The sequence below is a fragment of the Spinacia oleracea genome, chromosome 1, assembly GCF_020520425.1.
Source record: "Spinacia oleracea cultivar Varoflay chromosome 1, BTI_SOV_V1, whole genome shotgun sequence".
In the NCBI taxonomy this organism is placed as follows: Eukaryota; Viridiplantae; Streptophyta; class Magnoliopsida; order Caryophyllales; family Amaranthaceae; genus Spinacia; species Spinacia oleracea.
In genome coordinates, this window is record NC_079487.1 from 104,841,758 (window position 1) to 104,864,252 (window position 22,495).

General features: G+C 35.8%; 3 protein-coding genes and 1 long non-coding RNA gene across 10 annotated transcripts; 2 read left to right on the forward strand and 2 right to left on the reverse strand.

The window, feature by feature from the left end:
* Positions 1-654: 654 nt before the first annotated feature.
* Positions 655-2,940, reverse strand: LOC130466090 (uncharacterized). 3 transcript variants are annotated; one of them, XR_008926115.1, is made up of 4 exons: positions 2,614-2,940; positions 1,355-1,753; positions 1,193-1,265; positions 655-1,087 (listed from the first exon to the last, which is right to left on the reverse strand). It is a non-coding gene; the product is annotated as an uncharacterized lncRNA (long non-coding RNA). The 3 variants fall into 3 exon arrangements; XR_008926114.1 differs by having other exon boundaries at positions 679-1,087; positions 1,350-1,485; positions 2,614-2,931; XR_008926113.1 differs by having other exon boundaries at positions 679-1,087; positions 1,355-1,485; positions 2,614-2,929.
* A 1,237-nt stretch (positions 2,941-4,177) lies between these two features.
* Positions 4,178-13,199, reverse strand: LOC110805093 (protein trichome birefringence-like 10). Of its 5 annotated transcripts, XR_008929667.1 has the most exons (6): positions 12,243-13,180; positions 11,057-11,446; positions 9,845-10,003; positions 5,051-5,186; positions 4,723-4,959; positions 4,178-4,601 (listed from the first exon to the last, which is right to left on the reverse strand). XR_008929667.1 is itself a non-coding variant. In XM_056838299.1 (5 exons), the coding sequence occupies exons 1-5, from the start codon at positions 12,635-12,637 to the stop codon at positions 4,831-4,833; spliced, it is 1,131 nt and encodes a 376-aa protein (XP_056694277.1). In that variant the 5' UTR covers positions 12,638-13,199; the 3' UTR covers positions 4,178-4,830. The 5 variants fall into 5 exon arrangements, 3 of the variants coding, with proteins under 3 accessions (XP_056694277.1, XP_056694273.1, XP_021866395.1); XR_008929661.1 differs by having other exon boundaries at positions 4,723-5,186; positions 12,243-13,177; XM_056838299.1 differs by having other exon boundaries at positions 4,178-4,881; positions 12,243-13,199.
* A 2,484-nt stretch (positions 13,200-15,683) lies between these two features.
* LOC110805091 (small nuclear ribonucleoprotein SmD1a) lies at positions 15,684-20,914 on the forward strand. The gene is made up of 4 exons (XM_022010701.2): positions 15,684-15,836; positions 15,965-16,041; positions 20,248-20,439; positions 20,564-20,914. Exons 1-4 carry the CDS (start codon positions 15,823-15,825, stop codon positions 20,623-20,625), a joined length of 345 nt encoding a protein of 114 aa, XP_021866393.1. The 5' UTR covers positions 15,684-15,822; the 3' UTR covers positions 20,626-20,914.
* Positions 20,915-21,184: 270 nt separating this feature from the next.
* Positions 21,185-22,387, forward strand: LOC110805079 (chitinase CLP-like). The gene has a single exon (XM_022010681.2). It carries the CDS (start codon positions 21,185-21,187, stop codon positions 22,385-22,387), a length of 1,203 nt encoding a protein of 400 aa, XP_021866373.2.
* Positions 22,388-22,495: the final 108 nt, after the last annotated feature.

Consider the following 22,495-nt stretch of genomic DNA (forward strand, 5'->3'; position numbering starts at 1 on the left):
CCGGGTTTTTTTCGGGTTTGGACCGGACCGGACCGAAACCCGAATTTTCATTTTGGAAGACCCGAAGACCGGACCGAAAAAAATCGGTCTGGTCCGGTCCGGTCCGGTCCGATCCGGCCTAATTTTTCGGTCCGGACCGATTTTTGCACAGGCCTAGACATGACAAATGGGTCATCTAGATCGGGTTTGGATCAGGTTATTTTACTTCAAATCCGGTTCGGATTACGTAGAAATCGGATTAATTGGGTCAGTTTTAACAGTAGCCAGGTAATCGAGAAGGTCAAGTTAAAATAGGGTGGACCCAAATCTGACATACTCCCTCTGTCCTTTAATACTCGCACCGTTTTGACTGGGTACGCTTGCATGCCAATGCACAACTTTGACCACCAATATCTTTAACTACATATTATAAAACTCATAAAAATATTAAAAATTTGAAAATATACATTAGGATGAATCCAACAATATATTATACTAGTCTTATATGCACGCGATGCGTGCGAGATAATATCAGAAATTTAAATTGTTTTATTGCAACTAATCACCAAAAATAATAATAGATTATGTAAATAATCTATTTATGTTTAACAATCTCATTATGTATAGCATATATTATGTATATATGATATCTATGTATAGGATATCAATAAAAAATAATCAGCCATAATTGGCGCATAATTAGCGATACTATTGCTGTAAATTAGCAACATGATTGCTGATTATCATGGCAGAATATTGCCTTAATTGTACATTGTATATTTATACTCCTAATCTATGAATGCAAAGATACAGAGTTATCATATCTTACAAATAGTATGCCACAAAATTTGTGGCTTCACTTCTTGGACCGTAGTATTGAATGCTAGATGGTCTCCATAACTGGATGTGACTTCACTTCTTAGAACGCAACTCATTTTACTTTTAGCTTATGTTTGAGTAAGAAGTAGATCTGAATTTCTTGACTCCTCTCTTTGGTCGAACGTATTCAATGGTGTAAGCGAGTGGTGCTGACGTATTGCAATGATTTACTACTACTACTGGAACCGTCTTTACCACCTTTTGATTCCATTAGAACATTCACTCTTCACTAAAGAATGAAACCAGAAATCATATGTCAGCAAATATTGCAAAAATATGATATATTTAGGAGTACTTCGAATAAAAACATCAATCACGCTAAATCATACGTCACCTTGCAAACTCGAAAACAGGAATTTATGAACATCAATCGCATGCCCGTTGATGAGGGAGTTCAAGAAGCCCAACTGCACAGGGCCCAAAAATTTAAAAGGTGTAAGGTTTAAAAAAAGGGCCCAAAAAAATTTACTACATCTATTAATCTATTATACCTTACATTGGAAAGCTGCATTCTCTTTTATCTTCCTAATGAGGAAAGCCAGCTTCCTCATTGTTTCTCACGCCATCATCATCAATCTTCCATCTTCTTTGCTCTTCCATTTTCTCCAACAATTCTACTTCAAATTACTAAAATAAAGTAGTCCAATTCCCATTAATCTCCCAATTGTCAATGGAAAAATACAGATTTTTCTTAATGGCTATGAACATCTAAAAATCAATTCCCATTAAATGTTTCTCATCAAACGTTTTGATTTTTTCCAGTAATGTATAATCTTTGTTCCTACTCCTATATTTAATAGAATAACAGTACTCTAATTATACAAAAATGATGTACACATATAACTGGTGTATTTGAAGAGAAATCAAAAGTTGGAGCAGAGCCTTGGAGGAAGTTCTGAAAATAAATCACTTTGTTACTATATATGGCACTTCAATATTGTTAAATTGTTTAAATTTTATTGTGATTTCTAAATTATGAGCTAATTGATACTCAGAGAATGGCCCAATTTTAATTTTAGAACAGGCCCCTAGAATCTTTAAGAAGGCCCTGATCAGTCGAAAACAGAAATCCAATCGAATTATAATGTAAAACATCAATATCAAAGCCGATTTTATAGGGAAAGAGTAAACTGAAGACGGGCTTAACTTGTGAAATTAAAACTCAAATTCACAAAATAAAAACTGAGTTTCACATATATTTATTCAAATTACAACGGGTTTTCATAAAGTAGATCAAGGAAGACATTGTAAAAATTATAGCCTAATTTCACTAATAATTCAAATTCTTTGGCAGACCTAGTCGAATTGATTAGGTAACCAAAGAAAATAGCCCAAATATTAAACAAAAACACCACATTCAATTACTTGCCGTTAAAAATAATATAATTAATTTTCTCAAAACATACCTAATTGAAAAACGTAAACACAGTATTGACAATGTTTCAACAATTTCACAGATTCCGACTGCAATTAATAACAAAAAACTTAAATGGAACAAAAACAACAAAAGAAATCAGATCTATAGAATTAAAACTCAAACAACAGAAAATTACAGCCAAAATTATCAAATACATAAACAGATTGCATGCATAAAATCCTAGATGAAATATCCCTAAACAATTTGCATGATATCGAAAATACACAAACTCTAGATCCAAATCAAACAAAAACTATAAATAACAACGATTGAAACGGAACAGTTAAAATCAAATCTAAGATCGGAAACATAAAATAAATAGGATCGAAGAAACTTACAGATAAATGGAAAATCAAGGAATGAACCAAAACCAATATCTCCAACCAACAACCCAATCTTCCAGAAAAACAAAGACCCCAGAATAATTACGAAATAATTGAAACGCAGATCATAGGAGAGAGAAAATTGAGGCAAAAGATTGGAGGATATGATAGAGAAAATTGCGTGAGATTGTTGGTGGTGACGGTCAGGAGCAAGGAGGGCCGACCAGACTGATGGTGGCGATGGCGTTGATCGGCGACGGCTGAGCAGGAGGAGAGAAAGTATGAGAGAGAAAAGTATGTACGCTTAAACAGAGGAAATTCTCGGGTTTTGAATGAAAGGCTGGGGGGTTTAATTAGAAGTGGGGGTAATTTCGTCAATTTACAGGGGGACACGAAAAGTGGTTTTACCCTTATACCCTCAGCTGTTCCTTTATATAATAGAGATACTAACATTTGTTTTCATATAATAGAAATAAAATAGGGTCAAAATGAATTATGAAAAAGTTGGATCAGCTTTTATTGGCTGTTACTGTAGATCAAAGTTTTCATCCATGGATAAATTTGGAGGTAAGATTTTTTTAAAAAAAAAAATTGTTAAAAAGTCAAACACGTGCTTGTCACGCGCCAATCAACGCCGGAAAGCAGTGGTTGACTACCGGAAAATCACATTTGGTCCTAATTCACAACAAAAAATCTCAATTGGGCCTTCTTTCACAACTTTTTTTTTAAAAGGTCCTTTCTTACAATTTTTGTGTTTTAAAAGATCTTTTCTGACAAATTTTCCAAAAAAAAAATAACGGCCCTACAACTATAAGAGCACACCATGATGATGGCGCACATGCATGAACTTTTTCTATATATATATACACTCCGTATTTTTTTTAAAACATTGTTGGCCGTGCGACAACGCTTGCAGGCCTAAGGTCAAGTTAAAGCACAACAACAAGCAACTTTGGGCCAAGCTCGAGGTGGGCTGGCGTGCAGTAGTAAGCAACTTTGGCCCAGCCTCGCTAGGGCTGGTGCGCTGCAGTAGCAAGCAACGCTAGACCAAGCCCGCGTCAAAGCGCTGCTGTGGGTGGCAGCAACTAGCGAGGCAACTTAAGGCCAAGACTTCCTCGTAATTTAAGGGCATACGTAGTATGTTAAAGTGGAGGTCAACAAGTAAGAGTTCGGAAAACTAGTTGTTGGCAAAGTAAAATGACGAAATAACAAATGTGCAAATCACATCCTTACATTTAAATCATTCTAGACCTTCAGTTGCTAATTCATTTTCTTTTGATTTTCATTAGAAAAAATGGCTAGAATTTCAGTTATGTTCATTATATTTTTGTAGGGACCTTTGAAATCTAAAAGAGAACTACTTTGCAAAATACTCATCCATGGACCATGATGATGGAGTATAGGCATTTGATATCATTTGGGGAGGCAGAGTGATTAGTGGATAGCATGACGATGGTTGTCATCAAAGGAGTGTATAACTGAATATGTAATCATTCTAACATCTTAAGAATGAGCATTTTCCCTTTAATCCAAACTCCATAGTCCTTGAGAATACTTATGGAGCGCAAAAATTGCTACATTGACAAATTCAGCTGGTTTTCATGTATATAAAACACCGTATTCTCAATACTTTCGTACTACGTATAATTTAATATGCTTTCCATCGAAAGGGGAAAATGATAAAAAGAAGGTAAATCAATGTGATAAACAAAAATTACAAGCTACTCTGTATAATTATATGTACCGGAATTTAGAGGCAAATCTTTCCCTCCCTTCTACGAGAGAACTTCACGCTAGGAAACGCTGATATGCATTCCAACAGTTGTTTGCTTCACTTGTGCAGACCGTTCCGTTACTGGTTTTCACATCAACTAAATAACTTGTCAACTACAGTACATGCACACAGACAAATCTCACAGGCAAATCAGCAGAGGACTGTTTTCTGATGGTCATACCAAACTCTGTATTCATTTACAAACCACCTCAACAGCACCAGCAAGTTTCTGATAGAACACAAAACAGTAAACCTCCAATGGCAGAAGAATCAAACAGTCCTTATAAGTGATGCATCACTCGGTTGATATGCAATAACGTTCTGGTTAGTATGAAGTAGGGAAGACGTACTTGTTTAAAAAATGATGCGTGTATATTTTCCAAGTAAAATTTAAGCTGTTACTCCCACAACTTAACAACCATGCTCCGAAGGCTTTCAGTTACTAGGGGCCTCAGCTACTAGTGTGGAATTCTTAGAGCGAAGCAATTGCTGCTGCTTCTTAAGGAAGACTGCATACAGAAGTTCATTCCATGTATCAGGAACACCAGGCAAACACCAATGACTACAGTCTTGCCTGTGAATCGGGGCTGGTTTTGGCCCCAGATAGTAGAGTGATGAATGAGCCTCTCTTCTCTGTAAAGTCAAATAGGTTACATTCAACAAGTTCACTTTACTCACATGAGATTTGTTTGCATGATCCGCAAGAGCATCATTCACAGTATTGAAATGGCCCCAAGTATGGGGCAAGTATGGAGCCGTCAAGTCTGGCATTGTTTCCAAATGACAAGTACCACCAGTTTTCCAGTCGCCTCCACTGTAGAAGAGATTTCCCTCATTAGTAATTGTTCTTTAAATACAAGAAACTCTAAAACAAGTAAATGAAATTAGAAATCAAGTACAGGCTCCCACCTAGCTAGGTTTGCAAGGGTCAACCGGTCAAATATAGAGCAAAGTGCACCACGCCAGTTGGCTTTCAATATTTCACTTAATTTCTAGGTTTGGAGAAAGGAAGAAAACATGGATAGCTAGCTATAATGCCAAACAGGAAGTTACAAATGGATCAAAGGATAAGACATAGGAATCAAGTAAAACCACATTCAAAAACAATACATGGGAGATGCTTATCAGGGATCTTGTAAATTACAAAAGCATTAGTAGAGTTCCTTAACAGTTGCAGATAATGATGTAGGTGTTTACCAGTTCCCTTGTTGTCTAAAGTAGGAAAAACTTTCCTAGTCACACAAGGTGGGTTTGATACTCCTTCCGTATTTAATTAAAAGATATACTTTGACCGGCACGTAGTTTTTGGAGAGTGAGTTGAATTATTTATTGTAGTAAAAAGATAATGTGAGTAAGTGGTGCAGACCACAAGAAGGAGAGAAATATTTATATAATTGGAAGTGGGGACCATGACATGCCAAAAAGGAAAGTGTATCTTTTAATTAAATACGGAGGGAGTATAATGATATCACTAGCTAATATAAATGATATTTATTGCTGTTAAGTAAAATCTTACATGGGAAATAGTTAAAGTAGCATATAAACATACCTATAAGTTCCATAACAAAATATAAGCAAGTAACCGATGGAAGACCCAAGTTAATCCAAACATTGATGGGTTTAATGATGGAACTACATGATGGACTTCATTTTGTGTCGTGGGCTACCAACTTGTGGAATTAACTTTTGGTCATATTATATGTATACCAAGTTAATCAAAAATCAATTATATTTGCAACATATAGAAAAATTACTCCCTCCGGTTTTTTTTTATACCCAATTATTGTAGACTCTTGTTTCTAGGAGAGGTGAGTTAGTGGGCATAAAAAGAATGTGAAAATAGTAAGAGAGAGGTAGTAAAATGGTGCAAAGTATTACTACTTTGTCGAAGCTTGATTTGAAATAAAATGCCTGATTAACTTTTCCCTCAAAAATGGTGGGTAGGTGTAAGAAAAAAGCGGGTAAAGTAGGAGAGAGAGAGAGAGAGAGACAAGGGGTAAGATTATATAGTTGCCAAAAATAATATAAAGTAGAAGGCTAGAACAAACAAAGCACCCTCTTATGGGGAAAAAATCAGAGGGAGTATGAAGAAACAAAAAGAATCCTTGCAAATTTAGAGGTTTTACGAATTATCTCAAGGAAATTAAGCAAAACTTGATCCATACGGACCATATAGTAGAGCTTATTCAGGACATGGCTCTTGATAGAAAACAAGGAATTCTAGAATCTATGCGACAAAGAGGATCATGTTATATTGTTTTTTTAGGCTTTTATGCAGTGTGTGTAAACCCTTGTGCATGTTTATCCTATGTGATACCTCATTGTTATTGATTTAGCTCTTTTAGTTTCTACCTCCCCCTCCTGCGTTCTTCCTACCTCTGTAGAAAGAATGGTTGTAGACTGGTTGACTCTAACCCTTTAGTTGAACACTCTTTCTCGACTTTTCTATAGGTCGTACCTTTCATAAATTCATAGACAAACCTTTACTAATTTCCTATAACTATTCAGGAAAAGAGATCGTACATTTGAACCTCCTAACCCTCTAATAGAGAGATTGTTACAACCAAATTTACGATACATGTCGCAAATATTGTTCTTGGTATTTCTCTTGTACAATGATTTACGTTTGGTCTTTGGAGCTTTACATCTAAACAGATCAGCAGTGAATGGCAAAATTTCCAAATAGGCATCTTCATCCAAGAGCCAATGATAAAAAAAACAAATGATTTTTCTTTCACCCAAAGAGAGACTAAAAGATAAGCTTAAAGGTAGTGGAGTAACAATTAACCCTTTCATTTGACCAATTAACGCCTATAAAGAGGACAAAATGCCAATAAAAATCCAGTTAAGGTCTAATTTTAAATCCGATCCACGCATGAAAAATAAATACGACCCCTTGTTCACTAAGATGGTTACTCCTCTTTATGTTGACTGAGCATCAGATCGCTAAATCGTGGCCTACAGTCACTAGGAGTGAAGACAAGTTCAATACAGTTATAGTTTACCTTCTAAGCTTAATAGCATTTTACACTAGATGCAATTTAGGAATGAGTTTGATAAATCCATTTTTATTTTATTGATAATGCTATTTAATATTGGTTTCCTTTTATGTTGAATTTCATGTCTCCCATTTTTCTACGTCGTAAATATAGTTCACTTGTTTGTGTAAAATCATTTGGACTACAAAGTACCCCACAACATAGGTGTGGCAAAGATGATGTATATAGAGGTGAATGTGTGGTAATAAAAGAAGAAGACAAAAATGAAGAGATCCGCAATAGGGTTGGAGTTGCAGTTATCAAGGATAAGATGAAAGAGAACCAACTTAGAGGCTTAGATAGGTCCAATGCAAATATTAAGAGGCACCTATTCGAAAAATGGAAAATTGAAATGACTGAAACTTCAAAAGTATCAATTTTCCAAAGATGACTGGGGTGAAAAGAGGAAAGAAAATTATTTGGTCTTCAACATCATATTGCACTGGATAAGCATTAGTTGATAAGAATGATTTACAAGATCAACTAAAAGAAAATTTTGTCTGTGTAGTGAAGCTGACCACATTCGCAAAAATTCTTCTCTTCCAACCATATGTTTGCAATGCAATATGATCAGAAAGATCAAATTCTTTCATTTTTTCTTTAACACATTTCATCCAACTCTTAGTCTGTCTCAGTCTTCTATTAATATCAATAATTGGTAAGACTTTTATGAATAAAAACAAAGAAGAAATTCTATTTTGACACACCTATGATAACTCCATTGACAAGTCAACTTTTTAAGCACCATTTTTTAGAATGTTTCCAAGATAATGACACCTTTCTTTCATAGTCCACCAACTAATCCTCCTTTGAATATTAGTTAGAGAAAATATTGTAGAAAAGTATTCTACATTTCTACTATACAGCAACTACGGAACTACCATCCCTACCCCTCTTTTCCTTTTTCTCCGTATATGTTTTTTATTGCATAATGTAGACAAACTTAAGTTCCCCACCCTTTTTGTCCTTCCCAATTTTCTTTTCTCCATAAATATACTATATGGATACTGGATCTGGGATTCAACATCTAAAGTTTGTTCAAATTTGAAGAGGGAGGTTGGACTGTGATAGTTAGCATCCATTCCCTAATACCCTGTCCATTTCAGGTTAATAGCAACATTTTGATTTTCACGTTTGCCAACGCACAACTTTGACCATTCATATCTTTAATTATCATTTAGTAAAAATTGTATATAAAATATATTTCAAAAATATATATTAAAACTAATCTAACAACATTTTACATAATCGCATTTGTGTTTTATATACTAGTAAAAAAAATATGGTCAAACATGGTGAATAGTGTAAAAGTCAAAGTGTTGCAATCCTGAAACGTAGGAACTATTCATTTTTAGTTAAAAAAATGCATTACAGCTATATTATTTTGACCTTGAACCTGAGGTTTTATAATTCAGTAATTCGGTAGCTCTTATTGGAGCTTATTAGCCCTTATCTGAACTTAATTTTATTTTTCTGAAATAAAATAAACAAGCATTTGCCTACACCTATTTCTATAAGAATTCTGAATTTGTATCATTTTGTATGCAGAAAGGTGACTATGTACCATTATAACAGAGCTGAATTATCGATCAAGCGGATAATGTCCAGTTTGTTTAGCCAAACTAAGAAAGAATGTCCATTCAACCATGCCATTTTCAAACCACTAATCTCTATTGTATAAGCCAACTCTTGAGGTTGACTTGTTTGGTGTCCCTCCTAGGAAATGCCTAAACTACCCCCTTAATTAATGTTAATAAAAATATAATATTGTCTTAAGGAATATTTGTTGTTCCTATATTTAATAGTATAATAGTATAAAATTCCACGCACGCATCGTGTGTATAGACACTAGTTTATTCATAAGTAAACCAGATGATACTAGTGTGAATAAAAATCTCATATCCTAGTATGCTACTATGCTAGTTGCATTCTAGGCTAGCTCAACCACCATGTGAAAAGATAAGCTTTGTCAAGTATGGAATTTACATAAACAGAGAGTTACAATGATAAAATGATATCCCACATCTTTATACAACTTTCCATACTCTTGTCTGACAAAAGATAATGTATAGAAGAATGAAGACATGTAAATGCAAACAAGAGATCCAAATATATTGTAAACAGAGGGGGGGCGGGGGGGAGCATAACATTACACTAGTCCTTAATGCCTCTATGAAGATTCTAGCCAAGGGCAAGGTAAGGGGATACTTAACCACATTCAGCCTCTAAAGAAAAGTAAACTTGGGCATGTTTTGTTTCTGCGTGAATTAATTGACTAGCTCAGTATTCATGTCATCGCCAGAGATGAATATAGAAATGTCCTTTAGATGTATCCTAACAAAATATCTAGTATGACAGATCTATCAATCCCTCCTAAACATCATATATTATTCAAAACGAGACAAAAAGGAAAAAGTTATCAGCGAAATCAAACCTGAAGTGCACGGGAGCATAGGATCGAAAGAAGATGCTTGTCTTGTTCGTATCTACTTGACTATCTATCCAGCTGGCAACAGTCTCTATTGACCGTCTAAAAGCAGTTTCAACAGTCATATTCATCTTTACAGCATTTCCTTCTTCAAAGTAACAACCACTGAAGAGTTGTAAATCAGATGTTAAGAAGTTCTAAAGGTAAAAAATATATAGAGAAAGCAACATCAAAGATAAAATGATAACAATCACAAACAATAATCAACAAAATGTAATCCTATGAATTCCAATCAGTCAACCGAAGTGAAAAGATGATGTGATCAACTGCCTGGGCTCAAGTAAGGGTGAAAGAAGCAACCGAAGAGGGACACGTAAAAGAATACAATTGGGAATTTTTCCCAATTTAAAAACAATAGAGTAACAAAATGTAACTAATAACATTTTGAAATCCCATGAAAAAAGAAAAGTTAACACTCAAATTTCACTTGGTACAAATTAATCACAAAGTTGTCAGACAAGCTATTTACACAGATTGATTTGAAGCAGCAAAAGGAATTGAAGCCTACTACATCCTGATCCTCAGACCTAAGAACGTCATGGATGCCAGAGCTTGTCAACATCTAGGCTACAGTATCATGAGAAAACACTGCCTATCAATGAAAATGTACAAGACCAAAACAGTAAATGGCTATTAAACTTGAAGTAGATTTATTCAACTAAGAAAGACATCAGAGCCATAGATGAAACATCCTAACTCGATACAGTAATTGGGTTTTGAATAGTTTCTTTTTAAACAGCTAGCATTCAACAATATCATGGAGCTTTATCAGTCATAACAATGTGTAACTTCAAATGCTCCTCCTTTTTGGTCCTAATGTCGTCTCTCTACTTTCGTTTTGCTTCAAGAAGAAGACAAACTCTAATTATCAAGTTATAACCCACTTTAAAACCGTCTTTAAACACAAATCTGGGGTTCCTCATAAGGACAGAGCCATGAAAATTAGCTTTCCCATTCATCTTTCTTTTTTGTTTTCTCAAGTAACCAGTTGTGATAGCAATAGATTGCAGAGGATTTAAAAAGAAACTCATCATACAAAATCATAAGTGCACCCTGCGAGATAAATTGGTAGAGTGATTTCTAGAATCGACTCAGTCAAACAAAACCAAGACTTATACCTCTCTTAAACTCGAACAAGCAAACAAGCATAGTGTTTACCTCTTAATTGTCTTGTCATTAGTCCACCAATGTCCAGCATTTAAAATCAGCACATCAACATCTTTCCATTTGCCAGAGCTCCAATCCAGCTTATCCACTTTTAGAGTGTACTTCACATTTGGTGGGGAACCACCAGGAGGTCTGCCTTGCACTACTAAGAATGGAGCTCTGTAGTATTCAATAGTGCAATTATAATCCCGAAACATAAACACCAAAGACCCCATATGCTTTGTTATCGGGTTTCCATGTACTTCGTAGATTGAAGACTTATTAGAAACTGCAGAAGAAAGCATACACAGGAGGGATTCCCATTGGTTTCTTCCGATTGAGTCCCCGACAAATGCAAGCCTCTTGTTTCTAAGCTTTTCTAACATTGCCTTTGCGTCGAATCTGTAATGCTCAAACAAACAAAATACATAACATGTTAAAAACATCACACACTCAATTACATTCATAATGCAATAGCACACAAACAGCAGGAAACCTAAGTCCACAACACCACATACTACACTTCTTGATCATTCACGCAACGGAACAAGAGTTCTAATAAACAAATGTCAAATAACACCTACAAATGTGGAAGAAAGAACCCTAATTCCTCTTTATTTTTTAACTTGTTTTTTCATTTGGTGCAACAGAGAAGCACATAGGGCATTACCACCGACAGCTTTCAAAGCATCTTCTGGTACATCCTCCTAGGAGTTGACCTTCAACATCAAATTATAATCAAGCCAGCATAACAGCTATTTAAAATCATAATCCGCATTATACAATAATGATTAACAAGAAGTCAAGAACATTATTAAAATCAAAAAATGTATTTTAAATTTCTAATGACAGGGAAAATGGCAAGTGAAGGCAGTAAACAGTAATACGAACAAAAATCAGGAAGAACAACGCACAGTATATACTATGACAAATACAGAAAATACCCACATCAATGGGGCAGTGTAGGAACACAAACCAGGAAGAACAATGGCCAGTATCATGAGAAATACAGAAAACACATACATTAATCATACTTTAGACAGAATTCGATTCCAGGTCCCGGGGAGTTTACTAACTAAACTAGCAGACATCCACACATTAATCATACATGTAATTGCAGAATAATAACAAAGAAAATCATACATGTAATTGCAGAATAATAACAAAGAAAATGAAAACAAATTGTTTGTGTTTTTACCTGGGCATATTGCATTTGTTGGGTTGCCATCTCCATTTAGTGTAGGAATTATCAGGTCTACCATTCTCAGAACACCTAAAACCACCATCAATAAACAAACAATCTTTGGAATCATAAAGAGGATAAGTTTCATCCCAAACCCATTTCCCATCAAAATAATCACAATCTCCTTCTTCACTAAATCCCAACTCCGCATTACCACTAAGATTACCCCCAAACCACCACGTGACCCCAGCACGTGACCTTACCCCTCCTCCTCCATCTCCAACACCATTATCAAAGTAGAACAAGGAACATAATAGACACAAAGTTAGCACCAAAAAAGCAGCTATTGATAATGATAGTTCAAGTGCGGTTAACCGGTTGAGTTTCTTGAAGAAATCAAGCTGGTTCATACTTCCTAATGTTTGTGCAAAATTTCGAGCTTATGGGTATAATTTCAGTTGAAAAACTTGAAAATTTGTAATGGGTATAACCATACCAAAAAAAGGGTGATACTAAAATGTTGAGAAAAAGTCAAATAGCTGAATCTATGACTAATTTTCAGTTGAAAAATCTTGCAAATTGCTACAAGGAAGAAGGGTGTTCAAAACTGCAGAATATAGGTTCAAATTCCTGAATCTGTGAGTAAATTTCAGTTGGGAAACAACTTGAAAGTTTTGAAATTGGTAATAGTTAAATATTCCATAACTGTACAAAGAGAAAAGTTCAAACTGAAGCTTTATTGAGTATTTGGAGTTACAGAGAAGCAATAATAAATAAAAGCAGACAAAATTGGGTCTAAAAAGAAGTTTTTAAGAGAGAGAAAGAGAACGCATTGAATGCAATTACTGGGTGATGAATTAAATACATAATAACCAAGGATTAATTTATGAATGAATTAGGATTAGGAGTCGTGGTGTTGACGGTGAGACAAATTCGGGAAGTGGGGGAGTCTGGGACAGCTTGGAAGTAGGGATGTGCAAGAATTTTCATGCTGCCGAATATTATTATTTTATGATTCATATCATAATTAATCATATGTTATCAAATTATTGAAAGTTTATTTTAATTCATTAAGATAATGGAAAGAAGTTTCTTAACACTAATCTTTGTGTAATTGGGTGTAAGTCAAATTAATCTCAAGTTCTCAATTATTCTCATTAATCAATCACAAATATATACGAATTGAAGTATATAATACACATGTGTTATAATCATACTCCCACTACAATAATATTAATCTTATGTAAACTCTAATTCTAACAATATTACTCCTGTTATATTTTAACATCTTCTTACGTTGGAGCATAAAGAATACAGTAGAAAGAAGATTTTTGACACTAATCTTATGTAATTGGTTGTCTGTCAAATTAATCTCAAGTTCTCAATTATTCTCATTAATCATTTAATCCATCACAAATATATACGAAGTATATAATAAATATTATCCTACTCCAACTATAATAATATTAATCCTACGTAAACTCTAATTCTAACAACATTATAACTATACAAGATAGAATTATACTCCTATTATATTTTAGCATCCTCACACGTTGGAGCATGAATATCTCAAATAGGCAAATAATTCTCTCTTTGATAGCATCCCTATGAAATGACATTATGTGTAATGTGAAGTGTTGACTAACTATGACAAAACATACTCATACCCTGCTTGTGTTTCACTCCCAAAATTTCTTAGCTTCAAAAGTCAATGTTGTCATCGAATGATGGTATGCTTCTGCGGAGAAACGAGACATTGCGAAAGACCAATTAGCACAATCCAGCCAATGAACGAAAGACGAGTCAACGGACAACTTGCCAGGCCATTCCTAGTCGCACCACTCCTTTAGGTACATAGCAAAGTCAACACGTAAAAGGATGCATTGACTCATACATTTCTTAAAATATAGTACCACTCTTAATGTTGCTCCTCGGTAGTCTTTTTTCGGCATTAAATTTGAATCTGGCATAGTGAAAACCAGATAAAATCAAACTTCCTATCAAACAGTTGCACTTTTCTCTATCAGTTAAAAGAGGGACATACATGTAATGCTTAATTTGGAGGGTAATGCAAGTGTAATTCTTCCTACTTAAAATTAGAAATTTTGTAAGATTTTGTAGCCTCTCAACATTCTTACAAAATAGGAACTATTCCTTTGGAAAATTGCTCTACCTTTGAAGAACATCCTAAATAGACGAGAAATTATACAAAATGCATGTGTTTTGTTTTTTTGTTTTGCTCTTCCGTGGATGAAGATGTTTAACATTTATTCAGTTGTGTTTTTTATTTATAATTTTGGGTTATTAGTTGGTAAGGGATTTTTTAAAAATCGTAATGTTATGATTCATTTGAGAGACTTAATTAGATATTGCATTTTTCTCTTTCTTGAGGAAGATGCGAATAACATTTATAGAATTGCGCTTTATGTGGCAAATTTTTGGAGTTTTTGGCTCATTTGAAACGAACTCCCCCCCCCCCCCCCTTTGTTGTGTTGTTTTTAGTATTCTTTACCTTCCCTTTTGTATCTGTCACATTTAACTATCAAACTTCAAAAAACAATCAATCATCCAGAAGTCTCACCAACGCTTCACTACCCCTTCCACTATAAAATTTGCCTCCTCCTCCCCATCCAATACTGCACAACAAAACTCACCACCTCCTCCTCCTCCTCCTCCTCCTCCTCCTCATCTTCTCCCACATATTTCTTTTCTTTAAACACTAGCTACCTCATCCTCCACCTGATCTTATTCTTCCTCATATTTCTCGTCATATATTTTCAATCTCCACCACGTAATCCCTTTTTAACTTCGAGTACCGCCACTCTTTCTCCTCATATTCCCAATTAACTTCTTTAAAGTCCACTAATTCTATGGCGCAACAACATTTGTTGTGTCTCAACAACAATCACTACCGCCAGCGAATCCGAGAACTTTATCTCCAACAATGTTACCCATCTAAACTTATCAAATCCAAAAAATTAGGTCGACAACCCGAAGCCTGCCCAACCTACTAGTTTGACATACTTATCCTCAAAACATCTTTTAAAACAGTCGATGTCTTGTACCGTGTTTCTACCCACACCACCTTTCTTAAAATAATCAATTTACCTACTATCAATTTTTTCCAGCAAAGAATTGACTACTTATCCCACTTGTATATAAAAATTCAACTCAAATCTCCTAAAACTACGTGTTAGTCAATGTATAACACTTAGGTTCATCACCATATCAGTTTGAACATATTTAATCAAGTGAGAGTGTTTTATCTTCGCCTTATAAAAACATGAAGTTATATGAATATATGATCTTCTCTTAATTTATTGCAACTAAATAAATCTTATTGACCGAATGAGTTGAACAGAACGGGGCATAAAAATTGAATGAATGATGAAGCCGCAAGCCCAGTAGCACTTTTAAGTTTTAACCCGTCGTCCAGCCCAGTGATCGTATAAATACGTCTTCCTGAAAAAAAACGGCGTCGTATGAGTCATAAGAGATAGTTGAACCCTAGTCTCGCTCTCCCGCTCATCGACTGCACTTCCATTTCTCATTCTTACCTTAAACCCTAGTTTCTCTCTCTTCTCTCAACAGCAAGATGAAGCTCGTCAGGTAATTGTTCTTCACTTTTTGTCCATTGAATTTTGATTGTAGTTTCTTCATTTTCGTATTCAATTTTCCGAACAACTTAGTTCTTAATCGTCGCAAATTGTCTTTGCTGTAAAATTCGTATGGAACAGATTTTTGATGAAATTGAACAACGAGACGGTTTCAATCGAGCTCAAGAATGGAACTGTAGTTCATGGAACTATCACAGGTTTTACTCTTTCTCTCTCCTAAATCGCCAATTTATGGTTTTTGTGAAGTTTTGGGGTAATTTTTTGTTTTGCGTTGTTCTTTTTTACCCCTAAAATCAATGTCTACGCAACCTAACTGATAGAGTTGGTAGTTCGTTCTTTTTTTCGGGTGTTACATTGATGTTTCTTGGCTATCTGAGGTGGTTGATTGATAATATTGGGTTTTATTTTCGTGTGCTGATTAAATGGAGTTGTCTTTAGGTTTCTTACCGTTATTGCGAGGGTTTAGCAGCTTGGTGGAGAATCATTTGCTATTATGATCTACTTGATTAGTTTGTAATCAGTTTGATAAATTCTAATGGGAGAGATCATAAATCGTGCTCAATGGGCTGTGTTATTGTGTATCTAAATAGTACAAAAGGGGTGAGAAGTTGTGGTTTCTAGCATGTTGTTGTATGGTTGTATTTCCTTACGATTGAGTAGGCTATCAATATCAGCAGTCTGGCTTTATTAGTATGTTTTTTAACTAGTTTGATATATGAAATACAATTTAGGTGTTTAAAGTAACATTGGGTTGTTAGATTTATGATATAATTTGATTTTTGTGTTACTTTCCGTGGAAAAGCGCAAGTCATAGATTTTCCATCTCTTGTTGGATGAACAAGTAATCTCAATGATTTTAGATCGAGATGGTGTTTGTTTAAGTGTAGAATGGACGAATGGGGAGGTTGGGACACTCTTGTTTGTTTTGCTAGAAAAGGTGCTGATCAGGGGTTGTTGATAGGAGTCGGAGTATAGCATACGAGCTAATGCAAAGTCAATTAAAGCTCTAAAAGCTGAATCAAATCAACAGCCTCATCTTAAACAAGGGGATCATTATGGTGCTTAAGTATTAGGATCTTTGTTCTCATTCCACTTTTGATCTTTGTAGTTTTAGAAATCACAACTAGCCTTAGTTTAAAAAGGCGCAAGGCGCACTAAGGCGCACAAGGCTCAGGCGCACGCCTTTTGGATACAAGGCGCACATAATTTTCTAATAAACCTTAAAATTCGGTATAGAAAAAAATTAACAGAATTTATACTCAAAACAACATATTTTTATTGGAGTGCCATATTTTCTTGCCGGTTCATAAGCATTACGACTTGCGCCTGGGCGCGCTTTTTTAAACTAAGCAACTAGCAGCTCAACAATGAATAGTTTTCTTATGATGAAGTCTGTAAATTAGACCCCCTAAACAAAACATTTAACACTTTGTTTCATCTCTCTCTGCTTGTGATGTAGTGAGCTTGGTAAAATTTTCTGTGGTTTTCCTGGATGTCTTGGACTATCATGTGGTATAAATACAAATTATGTAATCTTGCACCTGTTCCAATATGTTTCTTGCATATCCCTACAGAACTATTTGTCTCCTAATTTGGGTGTCTTCAACCTTAACCTAATTTAGTAGAAATGGTGTTTCAGGAACTGAACTGACTGAGACAAATGCATCATAAGTAAAGGAACACTTGAGCTTTTTTTAGGAAACAGGGATATTTTTAGTAATTTGGGTTGGGGGGGGGGGGGGGTAGAGGGGATGAAGTAGGTGGCTAGTAAACCACAACCAGGTGTCCAGGACACTAATATGGACTCAGAAAAGGCGAGGGAGAGTTTTCGGAAAGGATGGAGAAAAGTTTGTACATGTTATGGGCTTGGTTGCAATGTAGCGTTGAACAGATGCAGGCATAAATATGAGAATAATCTATGTTTGAAAAGGTTATTTGTGTTTCTATTTGGTGTAAATTTACTTTTGATATCAGTCATCTTCACAAGTAAAATATCTGAATAAAGGCCATTGGATTTGCAGGTATTGATATTGGTGATTGATATTGGGCTTTGATGTTCTTGAAAGTTTGAGGGTTTGTATCCCATAAAGAAAAAGAGTAAAATAATATACTAGTTTAGAGCTTTAGACATTCAACTGTGACTGTTACAATATGTCACTGACATTTTTTATTGAACCCGTTCACTTATTAGCAACCAAAACTTTCAAAAAGATATAAAGGAGGCTACAGATTCCCAGTTTTTCGTTTTTTTGGTAAGTGTCTGATTCATGTTTGGAATCATCAGATAAGTTGGGTTATGTCTTCACATTCAAAATATCATAAAGGCTTTGCATGTTTACTTCACTTCACTTCACTGGTATGTTTCAAATAAGTGTTCTCTCGCATGCTAGTGGCAGTTGCTAGCTTCTGAACCTACTATACAAGATCCTGGAGCACTTTTATTATTTATGAAGGACAGGGTACTTTTATTAGAAGAGTTATCAAAGGTCAAATATTGATAACATATATGTCGACCTCTTGTTTTGTAACCCTTGACGATATCTTTACATTTTCTCATCAGAGCATCTATATGCCTCTAATTCCATATAAATTCCACATTTTCCGCATTGTGCATTTTACCTTAAATACTCCTTGTTTACAGTGATGCCTTCTCCTGTAGTTAGGTTGCATGTCCATGAAGCATCCCTTTCTCCTTCCTTAACTAGTTACTTGGATTTACATAGCTAGCCAATTTTTTACCTTATGGGGACTTGCTGCAATAGTTACTTGCTAGTTTTCTTCCTGCTTGAGACAATGTAGGATGCAAGCTCCCATTGCTTTCATTGAATGATTCACCTTTACATCTTTGAAATATTTTTCATCAGTTTACCATAAGCGTTGATCATGATCTGAAAGTTCAGGGTATCTTGATTATCAATAGAGTTAGAGGTCATGTACTGTCTAGGGTGTACGAAAACTTTTTTGATACCAAGGGTTCCCCCGCAAGTTATATCATTGGCACTTTGTTGATTGTTATCTACATTGTTATCTCAGAAGTGCAAAAAACATGTTTGCAATTAAAAGTTGGTGTTGGTGGTTTTTTTGTTTAATGGCCTGGATTTATGTTCACCAAATTAACCTTTACCAATTTACCCCACCCTCTCAAGAGCTTCAGTCTAGGTTGTTTGATCGGTTCATTATTAGGATTTCAAATCACTTGCTTACACGATCTCGTACTCTTAAAGTTGGAATTGGTGAGTGAGAAGACAGATTAAAGAGAGACATTCAATGCGATTGAGGAAAGGAAGTTACCTTGCAAGTGAAAGGTGTCTCCTGGATTGTGACTGTCACCCTCTTTATATAATTATATAACATAATCATGTCTAAGAGGAACACACCATTCCCAATTCCTTACTCTGTGATGGAAGTATGCCGATGGCTTTGCAAAATTCCACCACTCTTCTACTGTGTTTCCATCCCCATGTCTTACCTTTATTTTTCTTTCCAAGGGAGATGGAGGTGTCCATTCATTCTTCTCCTTCCTCTTTCACTCTTTCACTTTTGACAACTGCGTAAGTAGTTTATGTGGTCAAACATACATGGACTGATTGGGTTTTGGGTTGAGGCCAAACTAATGGTTGTTTTGCGCTATAAATTTAATTACGAAAGTGACCATAGGCTTTGTTTCTATATACTTGTCTAGATAGACATGCATAGTGGGTCATGATAGAATTTGCCTTTTTGTTTTCAGTACAGTTTTCTCTTAAAATATGAAATAAGTAAAATTTTCTTGAAACAGGGAACTAGTGATATTTGACACCCATAAAGAATTTACGTGCGAATCAAACTGTGGGTCTCAGACTCCACATGCAAATTGAACGTATTCCATAGCCAGGCATCAGTCCCACGTTGACCAGTGTGGGTTATGGGACTCAACTCCGGTACCTTGTTTTTGACGAGAAAACTAATAATTCTTGCTTAGTGTGGTCACACATTTCTAAAGTTTATCTCAGATAGTAAGCTGAAAAGGATCTTTGTTATCTGGTGTCTTTATTTAGCATTCTTTTATAACCTGCTCTCGTCTCTGCCAACCCCGATTCTCTTTATTTTTGTTTGTGTTCTCTTCACCCGAGAAATTGAGACCATTGTACTTTATTTACAATGTGTAGGTAGAAGTTTTACAAGTTTTCAGCAAATGACAAATTGAGACCTCTGTTATAGTAGTCATTTGGTAGGCTGACTAATTGGTATTTGTTAAAAATGTAGAAAATGTGTAAACGTTTGTCCTGACCCCGAGTCATTTTAATTTTCCTAACTTCACTTTTATTATTCGGCAAATCACTCTAATAGTCTAATTCATCTGTCTTATCTTTCTCCCTATGCTATGGTTTGTTCTGATTTCTGTTCTCACTACTGACTTGTAGGTGTCGACATCAGCATGAACACACATTTAAAGACCGTCAAACTCACACCCAAGGGGAAAAACCCAGTAACTATGGATCACTTGAGTGTTAGAGGGAACAACATCCGATATTACATTCTTCCTGACAGCTTGAACCTTGAAACCCTACTCGTGGAGGAGACACCAAGAGTCAAGCCTAAAAAGGCCGCTGCTGGTATGGCCTCTTTAACAGTATTTTATTGAACATAATTGCATGAATATGTAGTATTAGCTGATCCCAAAAAGACTTCTGTTTTGCTGTACTGATGTTCTCTTTTTCCCCTTTATCTAAAATCCAGGGAGACCTGTGGGACGTGGAAGAGGCCGAGGCCGTGGTCGTGGAAGGGGTCGTGGTCGTTAATTTTGTGGCAGGCTGGCCCAATCGTTGTTCTTTTGGTCCTTGTAAACAGATCTTTTGTGACCGGAAAAAGTTCATCAGTGTCGAGGTGCGAACGTGATTACGCTTTGACTTTATCTGCCTTGTTGGCTGAGCTATGAATTGTACGTCGTATTTCTACTTAAGGACCTTAGTATTGAATATTGATAGATGTTGCAAAGAGGAGTGTACTTGTTAAGAATTAAACAGTCGCTAATTGTTTGTAGAAATTAGTCAAGTTATGTTTCATCATTATGATATTACTATTAGACCAGCTATTCTGTTTTCCCCAAGTTTATTACAGGCATTAATTTCTTCATTGGTTCCCCGGATTATGGATGTAAAATGTGAGCAGCACATTGCTAATGACATGAAATCGGGGATTAGGAAATTGATAAGCATGTGTCATTATAGATCTCTGCATTAAATATCCAAAGTCAATACTGCTGTACCCTAAAAAGGCGGTTAATTACCAGTTAATTGGGATGCTATCTGTTACTCTTTATCATATAGATTCATCTTCCATATCATTTCTTGTTCAAAAATGGGTCAAATACTTCACCTAATCGTTCTTTTGATTTCTCTTACAACTCCGGTAATCGAAGCTCAGTCGTTTAAAACACTAGTTGCTCCCATAACCCAAGTAAACCCTTCCACTTTTCTCTACACGATCACTCTCAATCGAAAAGAGAAACTTGTGATAGATCTTGAGTCACCATTCTCGTGGCACCATTGTCGTAAAGCATTTCCCCGTGTTTCATGCCAAGCGAAGCAATGCACTGCTGCACGCGGACCAAACCAAACCCCATGTCCTTCGCACAACCCTAGAACTCCATGTTCGACCTTACCTTCAAACCCGGTTAACCATTCATACGCCTCATCTCACTTAACCTACACCAATGTTTCAACCGCGTTTACTGATGGTCATAATCCCTTTGCACAAGCACACTACAAGAAGATCTTCCTGTCATGTGCCCCTAAGTTTCTAATTAAGTCCCTTCCTAAGGGCACTTCTGGGTTTGCTAGCCTTTCTAATGGAACTCTTTCTCTTGTATCACAGTTTTCTACTTCAAAAGTGCCGATAAAGTTCGGTATGTGCCTCGGGGATCAAGGAGTGGCCTTCTTTGGTGAAGGTCCCTTTTATTTGTTACCTCCTCCTGGAAGGGATGTAACCCAGTTGTTGAGTTATACTCCACTTTTAAAGCACCCATTTAGGGACACTTTAGGTCACTACATTGGGTTCAAAGGTATTTCCATCAACGGACAAGCAGTCGAATTCTCGAAGAAGATGCTTCCGTTTGATAAATTAGTGATGCTCAGCACGGTCACACCTTACACTATACTTAAAAGTTACATTTATAGGGTTTTTCTTCGACAATTTAAGAAGGCTACTCGTGGGATTCCTCGAGTAACCAAGGTTGCTCCTTTTGGGTTGTGCTTGAATACTAGCGATTTAGGGTCTACACGGGTTGGATTGCCCGTCCCTAAGATCGATTTGCAATTGATCAAAGGAGGGAATTGGACGATATTTGGAGCAAACTCGATGGTGCAAGTATCCAAAGACGTGGCGTGCCTTGCGTTTGTTAATGGTGGGAAGAAGGCTAAAAACGCGGTTGTGATAGGGTCGTATCAAATGCAACATAATTTCTTACTCTTTGATCTTGTTCGGTCTAGGCTCGGGTTTAGTTCTTTGTTATTTTTCTTTCAAACTACATGTAATAACTTCAATTTCACTTCTGGTGTGTGAACCAAATATAGGTTGAATGAAATAATGATCTTTCAATTTGCATGTGTAAGCTCAACTGATTTGGGAGTTAACTATTTTAACCGAGAGTGATCTTTAAAAACAATTATG